Raw genomic sequence first — 12,042 nt, 5'->3', positions numbered from 1 at the left:
TGACTGAACACTCCTACCGGTATGCAACACTGCCGGATATCAAGGTATGGATGTACTGTAGCATCAAATCTGCACCTGTTTTGTAACCACATAGTATGCATAGGCGCCCATTGCAGTGCCATAGGTGACGAAGTACGTGACTGGCTCCATGATATCCCATGAGTATTCCCACCAGGTGAGTCTTGCCAGGAAACCAAACTGTAGTGCCATGTATCCTAGCCCAGCCCAGGCCAGGATACCTGTACGACGCTCGGCTGCAGACACTAGTGCTGCCCTTTTCTGTCCGGAAGAAGAAGGCTTAGATTAATGGTTATTGACTACAAGGAGGTCATTATATCAGACAATCAAATTCTGCTTTGTCCCATCTTCCCAAGACTAAGCATGTAATCCCTGAAATTACAATCTAGGTCTCTATTTTAGTTCTAGACACAAACAGGCTGGAGTAAAGAAAACCCTGGCCAAAGATCTCATGGCTGTAGGATAAGTATGCTTTCACTTATACCACCACCACCTTCCATTTTCTGTCAGGGGTGATGCCATGATATGAAGAGTGGTAAAAGGTAGTAGAGTTATGAGTGCATTACAGAGCTATACTGTGTATGGATGGTATGAAAAGGAAGCCCAGCCAGGGACAAACATTTGCCCAATAATTCACCTCTTTTCATTCTCACTTCCTCTGCTGGTTAAGTCTCCTTTAGTTGAGAGGAGTTCAGTTTGTTTCTCTGCCCACAGATGACATTTTTAAATATAATGCACCAGGGAAGAAAATGACGGACATGCCTCATGTGCTATCATTTTTATCTTCATATACCCCACAGGTTGAAATAATTGATGATAACAAATACTGTACTATCTTTTAGGATGACCTAATGCATGTGGCAGGGAGTAAAAGTTCAGGCAAAAAATTACTGCTGGGTGCTGATCTTTATGGATATGTGGGTGGGGAAGGTGGTAGTTAATGCAGGGAGATGGTGATCAAGTAGACTGAGAAGCAATGTGCTATCCAAAAGAACATAAGCTTGATCCCAGGGAAAGTCAGCGAACAATATGATGATTTGAATTCTGTTACGAGAGACTGTACTGATCTTCCACATGACCCACTGACATGTCATAAAAATACCCCTACTAATACCAGTACACCAATCCGGAAGGACACAGTTCTAGAATAAATGGTGGGCAGTACCTGAATTGCTAAAGTGCCAACATGGAAGATGTGTGGCACGTAGAAGGACTGTTGGGCCTCAGTGAACAAACTGTCAGCTCTATACAAAGACACTGACAAGTTAAAAAATAGATATATATAGAATTCAGACACATGAGGGGGCTATGGAGCCAGAAACATAAAGCACATAACATGGTACAGTAGTATGTAACATTACTTTCATTACTTTCAAGGAGAGAGTGAGTAAACTGATAACATATAGGTCTGAGGGTGTCCATGGCCATATTAACTATTTTATTGTTGGGAAGCTGGACAGAAAGCTAGTTAGGAATGTTTAGGAAACAGCAGGTAAAGTATGAAGAGAAGCACAGATTAGTGTACACTCAAACATCGATTTAGGGACTAAAGGGGAATCAACTTGTCCCTTACTTGAAAATGTCCACTGACTTACCACATATAAAGACAATCTTATATGATTAGGAATATTATTTTACAGGTACTGTATAAAAAAACATATTAATGTTTCAAGCAGTGGACTTTTTGAATGGTCCTGTCCATTTGTCATGTAGAATATGAAGTCCCTTAAATCCGAAATCCCTTAAATGGAGATCCCTAAAATCGAGGTTTGAGAGTACTTATGTTACTGAGAAAATGTGAGCTGGGATAAAGGTATATAGGAGAGGAGTGTTGAAGTTGAAGAACCACGCAGTGAGGGAAATTTTCTATGTTGAGATGTATAGAGGGGTGGCAAGACAGTGCCATGACTGGTGGTGTTAATGAGTAATATGGTGGCCTCAAGCAGGATCTCTTGAAAGTCACTGAAATAATCTGTAGCTGGACAAAGGGCCACCAAGGCATAAGTATCTTACTGGTGAAATGAGGAGGCTGATAAGCTGATAAGGCAATATGAGGGGGAGAGAAGGTGATTATTTTGGAAATGGAAGAGGGGTTGTGAAAAAGAGGAGTACAGTACTTTGAAGCTAAACATATATTTAGGAGAATGTGTGTATGGTAAAGTTGCTGTCACAGAAAACCATATTAAACAAGCTAAATACAGAATTGTAATTCAGATTGTAAAAATGAAGTTTTCAGAGTATTCTGGTATTTAGAAGGAGGCGGTGGCTCTGTCGGTAGAGAGGTGGCCTGCAGTCCTACCAGACCCTGGTTCAAATCCCCACTGGGGCAGGGAACAGTTTAAGGATTTGAATTTCATGAAATCAGACTTTAATGCTCTACCAGAAGACCTGCCAACATGTCTTTAAAATACCCCCATTAATACCAATATACCAGTCCTGTATGAGACAGCCCTAGCATGTATTCAATATGGAAGGTGGGTGTTAGTGCTGAAGTGGTGACACATAGAAGAGGTGTATGGCATGTAGGAGGACTACTGGGCCTTGGGAGCAGGCTGTGAAGCCTATGTCCAAAGTTGGACACATTTAAAAAAAAAAAAAAAAAAAAAAAAAAAGATAGGAGAAAACAGGAATACTGATGGTAACACATTGTGAAGAAAGATTAATGGTAAGGTAGTGGCCAATGGTGAAGACAAAAAAAATGCAATTAGAAATTATTACCATCACCTTAAAGTACATATCTGACTGGAATGGGGATATTCTGGGGATATCTGAACCAATGCAAGGATCCTGACCAATGACTGACCTTAGAAAACAGTGCAATCAATATGATATGACCACTGGTATCACCAGAGTTGACAGGCTGTCAGAATGAAAGGATTTTAAGGAACAGAGAGTTATTCATATTATCACTTTTGACCTTACACTCTTCAGCAGTTTTAGCACTCACCAAGGTCAGAAGTGAAAACAAGAAAAAAAAAAATCTCTATTGCCAACATTCTCTTCCTTTCAACAGCCAATCAGTTGATACAATGGTAGGTTTCAATTCCAAGCTTTAGATGGAATGACTATAGGTTGATTATGCCATGCTTAGGTCAATATATGCCATGGCTAGGTTTATGTTAGGTTAAATTCTGGTGGATTTCAGTAGGGCTCCTTTGATAAAATGCATTAAAAAAAAAGGCAGGCAAGTGGAGAGAAACTGGAAAATCACCAAGAAAACAGTAATAACAGTAAATGTGCATGATACAACTCAAACCTTTTATGCCAAATCCCAGATTGTGACTGTCTAAAAAAAAAAGAAAATATAATCATCTTAGATACATACAGAAGCATACGTCACTAACTGTATTTGTCACTTTACCATTTAATCTTACATATCTCATGAACGCAAAACAAAGTCATTTTAAGTTATACAAAATACAGCATTGTCTCACTCTCATCTTAAATGTCAGGACCAACTTGCCTAGCCCTGGGCTCCTACACTCCTCATGGGGCAACACAGGAGTTGATGATGGATGGACGGATGGACTAAACAGTGACACAAAGGCTTTTATACCCCAAACATGGGAGCCCAGTCATCATCCCAACACATGTCAGCAATGATAGTAGGCTGATGACATATGCCAAGTGAAATAACAGATTAATTTGCCGAGTATTTAACCCCTACGCTGCGATGGCCCTAAACAATTCCTATGTCCATGGTGCGGGAAAACCGGTTTAAAAAACTGTATTTTCATCATGTGTTCTGAAACACACCTAACCAAACATGATAATATTTTAGTCAGACGTTTACACTCCACACTGATGATTTGCGACCCACTCATCAGTCATAAGTATATAGTGGGTGCAAAATATGACTGAAATGTTCACAATATTTCATGTGGCTCTTCTGGAATGTATGACGCAGTCTACTGATCAGCATTTCCTGAATACTATATGCAGCTGAGGGGTTAAAAGAGATACAGTAATCCCTCTACTATCCGATATAATTGAGCCAATGGCATGTCCGGAAAGTGGTCCCATCCGGAAAGTGGGCCTCTGACTGCTGGACTGGTACTTATGACCCTAACCCAGCCTAACTTTGAGAACCACCTAAATAACTCACTACCTGACATGCACAGCACTTATTTAAACCTATTAAAGACCCTATTCACAGCAATAATGAACATAAAGCATGAAATAAATGAAAAGAAACCAGAGAATGAGGAATTAGACGTATGGAAAATACTTAGGCCTAGCAACATACAGGGTACTGTACTAACAGCACGTCTGTGGCCGCCTCCTCGAACTCTCTAAGGCTCTGGTAGTTGTGAAAATGCTCTTGATGCACATACAGTATACCAGCGTTGTGCTACACTTAATTCTTTGCACTGTGAGTTATAATTGTTTAACACTGCACATTCTTCTTAACTGAACCAAGCCAGTTTCAACCGCCAGTTTCAACCGCCACTTTGCACTCCACACTCACTTCACACTTAATCCTTTGCACCGTAAATTCTAATTTCTTAACACTGCACAACACCGTAAATTCCCATGTGGTCTAGTGGCGAGGTGTTGCAGTTTATTCACTGTTTATTCATAAAAAACAGGCATGTGCAGCATCCATTATGATGGACGTCTTCCCTGAACGAAGGTTAGGCAGTAACTGGAGACAGGGTTGCCAGATCTGAACTTGGCCATATTACCAAACTCCTCAATTTTCATTACCGAATTTAACTTTTCATTACCAAATTCTTAAAGGAAGCTTTTTTATTCTTCACTAATTATATGTACAATGGAAATAATCACTCTCCTTATAATCAGCAGCATGTTTATTTTTGCACTATGTATGCTAGCAGATTAATCAAAGAAAGCAGACAGTCCACCATCTCCATTCTCTATATCTTTATACATGTGAAAAACCTGTTCGGTAATGGATAATGCCGATTCACTAAAAAACAAACTTTTCTGTACCAAATTGGCCCACATTTGGTGATGAAAAATACCAAATGGCAACTGTGACTGGGGAGGGGGGAAGGGGGAGGAAGGAAAGGGTGAAGGGGTCATGGTATAAACAGCTGTTTGGTGCGGCGTGGTGCCGCGCGGCAATTTCAAATTACGGGTGGGAAAAAATTAGGATTTTTTTGGTATTCTTTCTTTTTTTGGCCATTTTTGGGTTCTGAACGTCCAGGCCCACAATGTCCGGTTAGCGGGGAGTCCGGAAAGTGGGCGTCCAGAAAGTACAGGGATTACTGTACTGTAATAAGTTCTGAAACATGTCTACTTCATTTTTGCTGATTTATTTGTTATCATCTTTTTTCATTAACTCAACAAAAAGCAGTTATCTGAGTACTGTACTGCTTACTTCATACATAGGAATGTGGGCCACATGGGTTTTAATCTGTGTGACAGTTGGGGCTTAACCCCTAAAGTATGCAATTCGCTCAGCTCGTCTGTCCCTCCAGCCGCAAAACATTAGATTTTTTTACTTTCACCAAGGTAAAAATTTTTCTTCCACATTTCAAGAGACTGAATTTTTACACACCTGAAAATGTATGTTTCAGCCAGATTGACCAAATAGTTATCGTACAATTGTCCATCAAAGATGCAAAAAAGTTCCCAATCCCCCATGGGCGAATAGAGAAAATGTACAGAAAATGCATCATTTATGGTAAATAATTATATATACGTAACTAATGACAATGTGAAGTGTAACCTGGGCATGAAATGTCAGTGTGGCATAAGCCCACAACAAAACAAGCCAAGCAAAAAGTGGAGGTGGTGTGTGTGTCTGGAGGGGGGAGGAGGATGGAGGGATAGGGGAGGAGGAAGAGGGGTGAAAGGTTGCTATGCACACACACAGCTGTAGGGGGTATGCTGGGGTATGGCTGGTTGGGAGGGGACAATGTGGAGACGACGCAATGGGATTGAGGGAGGTAAAGTGACAGTGGTGTGGAGGGATTCCTTCTACCCCACCTTAGGGGGCCAATCACGCCATACCACCCCAGACACTCTAGCTCTCATTGGTCTGATCCCATACACGTCACCAAAGGGGTGGAGTTACCCTCCCCCAGTTTTTTGTGTGTCTTTATCAATCATGCGGTATAGGCTGGCGTGTCAAATTACACAAAACCATGATCGTGCAGCATCAGTCTTGAGGGGTTAAAGCTGAGATACTGCTACTCAGAGTCAGTGATGGGTTACTTTTGCGAACAGAGTGATCCCTTGGATATCGCACATAAATGGCTCTGTGCCTAAAGCATGATAACAAAAGCACAGAACCTATGGGAATGATCCTAGTAAGTCCTGGACACCCCACTTGTAAACCCACATTCTCCCTTTTACAACAACTCAATCTGCATACGGATGAGGTTATAGAAGAGATACAAGGTAGGGCAGTGGATGTTGGAGCGGTCCTAATGAGAAAGGGCAGTGTTTCGAAACTCCCTGTACTGTTGTTTGCAGATGATAATGTGTTTTTAAGTGAGACAAAGGGGAGCTGCAATTCTTGGTGAATGAGTTTCGAAGAGTGTGTGAGAAATGGAATCTAAAGGTGAATGTACGGAAGAGTAAAACTATGGTCTTTGAGAGAAATGAAGTTATTGAATGTACAGTGAGGTTGGATGAGGAGGAAATGGAAAATGTGGGTGCATTTAAGTACTTGAGCAGTGTGATGAGTAAAGATGGAAGTTTAGAGGGTGAAGTGCTTGAAAGGGTACAACAAAAAAGAAAGGTTGCTAGTTCTTTGAAGGCAGTGATAAGACACAGGGAAGTGAACAGGGAAGTGAAAAGTTGCTGCATGACAGTACTGTGATACCAACTCTAACGTATGGAAGTGAAGCTTGGACCTTGTTAGAGGGACAGAAGTCAGGAGTGAGAACTGTGGAAATGAGTTATTTGAGAGGAGCATGTGGAGTTACATAGACTGACAAATGAGGAAGTGAAGGAGCATTGTGGTGTGGATGTGGATGTGATAGAAAGCATTAGGAGAAACACATCGAGGTGTTTGGCCATGTGGAGAGGATGGAGGGCGAAAGACTGATGAGGAGAGTGTATGTGAGGTGGAGGGGGAGAGAGGGAGGGGAAGGCCAAGGATGAGATGGAGGGATGGAGTGGGGGAGTATATGAGAGAGGGTGTGTGTGAGCTGGGGGGAGGGCAGTGAAATGGCAGGGGACAGGGCAACATGGAGGAGATTTGTTTGTGGCCATCCCTTACAGGATTAAGGCATCTGGCAAAAGATAGACAGATGGATAGACAACAATTTAGACCCACTAAGTACATACACACTGTTATGGTAAGTATCAGAAACACACACAGGCATGATTAGGTTAACAGAAAATGATGAAAAGGGCATAATAAGAAAAAAACATGTTCTGTACCATATAGAGATCTGTGATGGCCTTGCAGTATAGAGTTCTGAGGCTTGGGGTGGAGAGTTGGTGGTCTCCACCACCTGGGATTAACTCCCTAAGTAGGAACTCATCTTTTAATCCCTCAAAGTCATCAGAAACCACAGATTTTGCACCATCTTTGTTGACAGAAACCAGTTCAGGTGTGCAACAACGAAGTTTTTCTACCAAAAAATTAGCTATAGGGGAAGGGGTGTAGACTTTCATCTAGCAATGAAAATGAAAACTGCTAAATCTAAGGGATCCCTGTATGGTAAACACTCGATATAACGAACTAACTGGTAGCAGACCCTTGATGTTAAAGCTGATAGTTTGTTAAAGCCAAACACCATGCTGTTTGGTAATTTCCCAGGTGTCATGGCTTTTACCAAACAAACATTGTTACATATAGAGCATTGTGCAGCCATACACTCATACACAGTAACTTACAGCTAGGTCTATATAGCTCTTTTTCTCAATAAATGCTCTATTTATGGCTCCTCTTACACAATGCTGGTCACCCCGGGACTGATGTGGTGTTCTGTGGGATGCAGAGGAACGTGTGTGTGTGTGTGTGTGTGTGTGTGTGTGTGTGTGTGTGTGTGTGTGTGTGTGTGTGTGTGTGTGTGTGTGTGTGTGTGTGTGTGTGTGTGTGTGTGTGTGTGTGTGTGTGTGTGTGTGTGTGCGCGTGCGTGCGTGCATGCGTGTGTGCGTGCGTGCGTGCATGTGTGTGTGTTGGGATGCCACACTAGCCAGTGTTTTCCATATGTCCATTCTTTCACCAAACAAAATTCATTAAGTGAACATAACGTTCGGCTAACTCAAGGTGGTCGTTAAAACTGAAATTCATTAAAAGGGGGATCAGTATATAGAGGGTTAACTGCATATCTCAAATGAGTGGCCTGACTCTGGGCTCCTGTGTTCCTGCTGGGGCAATAAATAAATGGATGCTGGATGGATGGATGGTTTTAACTCATTACTATGACTGACTGTTGAAGCTTTAGATGTGACTGACTTCAGTCAAAATAAGCTGGGCATTACTTCAAATGGCAATGAGAAAATATCAGTGGTAAGAATGAAAGTATTGTACTGTATAATGAAGTGCTATTTATACATGAGTGCTCTAGTGGAGATTCTTTCATTAATATTAAAATTTTATTCTTATAAAAAAGCAACAATCCTAAAAGCAAGCAAGTGGCCCATGATGTTTACTGGTATGTGGTGGTGTAGTGAATGACAAGGAGTAACGTCAACCATCTGCTCGTAGGTGTCTCCTCACCAACTTGCCACTGAATACACTGAGGCCTAGTGACCCTCAACAACTGTCTAGCCAATTACTGTCATATATGCAGATACATTGCAACTGGCATCTACTGAACTTTTGTGAAGCACCAGACTCAGTACAAGTGAAAAGTTCAGAGTGGTCAATGCTAAGTGTAATATTTTTATATACAACAAACATGTTTAATACATAGGGGAGAAAGTGAGAAAAAGAGGACCCTTGCTTATAGTGTAGCTTAGAGTGCAACAATTTTGGAAGAAATGGTGTGCTGGGCATGACAACTGTGAGAGATGGACAAAGATTATGAAAGAAAGGTTTTGAGATTTTTGAGAAAGATGGTAAAATGCAGAATGATTATGGCGGGTGCTGGAATGATGTGAGAAATTATGGAGATTATGTAAAGGAGCATCAGGAAAATACAGGAGACAAAGAAAAAATGTAAGGTTATAAAAAGTGTGAGGATTGTGATAGTGAAAGTACTGTGAAACAGAATGGAAACACTGACAATGTAATACTGAACAATTTAGCTTATGTGATGACACTAACATCTGTCAATCTTGCTCTCTATTTTTCTATTACCCAATCCTGCAACTGTGAGTGATGACTGACAAAATGATCGCCATATTTTTCTGTTTCTAATATGATCCCCCTTCCCAATACTGTACATACCACTCTTCCTCATATAATTACCTACCATATCTCTCAGTATTGCTCTTGGTCCGCCTCTCTTTCTTCTCTCACACACCCTAGTTCTGAGGCAACTTGTTTCAACAGCTTTCATTGCTGAGTTGCTACCCTCTTCTTCAAAAATTACCTCTTCCATATTTGCCAACAACTACCATTCAAATATTCTGTATGCTAATTTACTGCATGCAGCACATCTTCCTCTTGTTTTCATGATATGACAAGAGGAATAGAGGGGATAGGAAGGTAAGTATCTGCCTTATTAGAACCTAAATAGCCTACTGACACATAAGTGACAAGACACAAAAATGAACATTACGTCTCAACAGATCAATATGAGTTTTCAATTGGGTTTAATATTTTGATATTGACTGCCATATAATACTTATCTACTGATAGTGTAAATACACTCAAACCTCGATTTAAGGGACTCAATGGGGAATCAATTTGTCCCTTACTTGAAAATGTCCATTGTTTTACCACATATAAAGACATCGTATTATGAAATGCAATGGTTGTTTCACTTATCTTATTTATATGATTATGAATATTAATTTACAGGTACTGTATGAAGAAACATTAATGTTTCAAGCAGCGGATTTTTTGAATGGTCCTGTCCATTTGTCAGGTAGAATATGGAGTCTCTTAAATCCAAAGTCCCTTAAATGGAGGTCCCTTTAATCGAGGTTTGAGTGTAATTCATTAAATGAATCTTTCCTCAACTGCAGGGACTGTATCAGAAGATATTCCACAGAAAAATGGATCATGTATTAATTATTTCAAAATCATATATTCACTGACTAAGGCAGACCTAAATCTTTACAGTGATTATGGCATATGGTACTGAATAACTCACCTCCTCTAAGGGTGCAAGCTGTGCCTTGAGTTCCTCTATTTGCGCCACAATGTCACGTTCCTTTATGACCTGATGTTGGTCCACATGGAGGGCCATGTACAGCTTGTTGACCAGCTGGCGCACATCACCCATGTCACTCAGCTCCTCCTAATGGCCCAACATGAATTAGTTGGGAGAGGAAATGATGAAGCAAATTTTTGAATAATTCTACTCTGTTCATCTTAATGAGACTACACTGGCATTCAGTAGACCCTCTCAATAGGAAGCATCCTTTCAATGAAATTGGTTTTTCACAAGCTCTTTGAGCCAACCACTCTCAAAATAAAAACTGTTCAGTATAAACTGTAGATATAGCTGACCAGCTGACCTGCCACATGATGGTTTGGCTTTTTAAGTGTACAGTACTGTATTGTACTGTACTGTACTTAGGCCACAGAAAATTAAAACACAACCCATAAACATTTAGGGTACTGTATTGTATTTCATGAACTAGGTATGCATACACTGTAATGAACCTGGATTAATTTCCAATCATCCCAAAGCTGCATGGGTTCATTATGCATGGATCTGTCATGAGGGGAAAAAAAAATGTGACCCCAATCCATTATGTGTGGGTTGAATGAGGTCCAAAACCCCAATAATCGATGCTTCAAATCTGGCATGCAGTGACATCATGTCATACAAACCTCAACCCATAAACACAGAGGGAAAAAAAAAAAGAAAAAAAAGTGACATCAGAAAAGCATAAAGCAACAACAGTGACTCTGAGGGCTTTCCTACTACCTCCACTAACTAGTACAGAGGAGTCGGAAGCTTGGGTTCCCCCCTCAACACTTAGTCAGACATCGATGTTTGTGAATCTTGGTGCATAATTTGTTTCCTTATGCCTTGCTAACGTCACTGTTTCATTTCTATCTGCCTCTCGATACCAGTATACAGTAAGTCTTTGGAAAACATATCAATAAGCATGTCTGGCAATACAAGGGTCTTGGGAGGGAAATGGGGGTCAAGCTGAAGATGAAGTTAATGTATTAGCTCATATATAACAGATTTCAACTGTCTGCCATATATGCATCTATCATAGGTGGTACCCTACATTAAAACACTAGCTGTGTTACTCGGAGGATGACCATACAGAGAATTCATTATACAGGTTGCTAAATTGACAAGTGAGATAGGGAGAATATTCAGCTTCCTTGATCTTTCTTCTTTCACATCACAATTTTTCTGTTACACCTATGCAGACCAGCTTAATCTGGTGGCCATAAAGCAGGCAAACTTCTTTGTTTTTTTAACCTTTTAAGAAGAGTGATAGAACATGGTGCTATGGGTACAATATCAATTTTCTGACACCCTTGGTTCCAGAGCCTTGCTAGGTGAACCACTTTGCCGGACTAACTGAGGCCACACATGTCACATACAGTAATTCAACAGGGACCAACGGAGGTCACGTATAGGTAATAATTCAACAATACACCTCTGACCCACTATCCTTCAGTGTAATCACACACAGATTCTAATTTAAGTTCTTTATGGAACAACTGTGGCTGGTTCGTTATCAAACTACTGTACTGACAAGTCCACTTCATCTGACACTGTCTAAACCATTCTATCACTTGATCATGCTTAGTACTCTTACCATCTTTCATGGTTTTTCTAAAGTTCATTTGCTTCTGTGAATCACTGTCTGCACAGAATTTCAGTATTTTTTTTTTTTTTCTTCTTGCTTCTTTATATCACAAGCAGTTGACAAACCAGTACCATACGTGTCACACAACTTCTGCTACGGGAACACCACGGTCCAGTTTTTTGAACAGTTCTACCTTATTCTGCT

At 40.6% G+C, this 12,042-nt stretch overlaps 1 protein-coding gene across 1 annotated transcript in view; it reads right to left on the bottom strand.

Moving 5' to 3' along the window:
* MCU (mitochondrial calcium uniporter) overlaps positions 1 to 12,042 on the bottom strand; it is a 247,266-nt gene that overhangs the window by 28,682 nt on the left and 206,542 nt on the right. Inside the window, exons 5-6 of the mRNA XM_080275456.1 lie at positions 10,209 to 10,355; positions 76 to 279 (exon numbers count right to left, since the gene is read on the bottom strand). Of these exons, the coding sequence (XP_080131582.1) occupies positions 76 to 279; positions 10,209 to 10,355 (351 nt within the window). The remainder of the gene's footprint in view (positions 1 to 75; positions 280 to 10,208; positions 10,356 to 12,042) is intronic.

This window comes from Coenobita brevimanus, chromosome 61 (genome assembly GCF_032717465.1).
Source record: "Coenobita brevimanus isolate Jiangsu-jjx chromosome 61, ASM3271746v2, whole genome shotgun sequence".
Classification (NCBI taxonomy): Eukaryota; Metazoa; Arthropoda; class Malacostraca; order Decapoda; family Coenobitidae; genus Coenobita; species Coenobita brevimanus.
The sequence above is the reverse complement of the archived record's forward strand: the minus strand, read 5'-3'. Positions and strand labels throughout refer to the sequence as shown.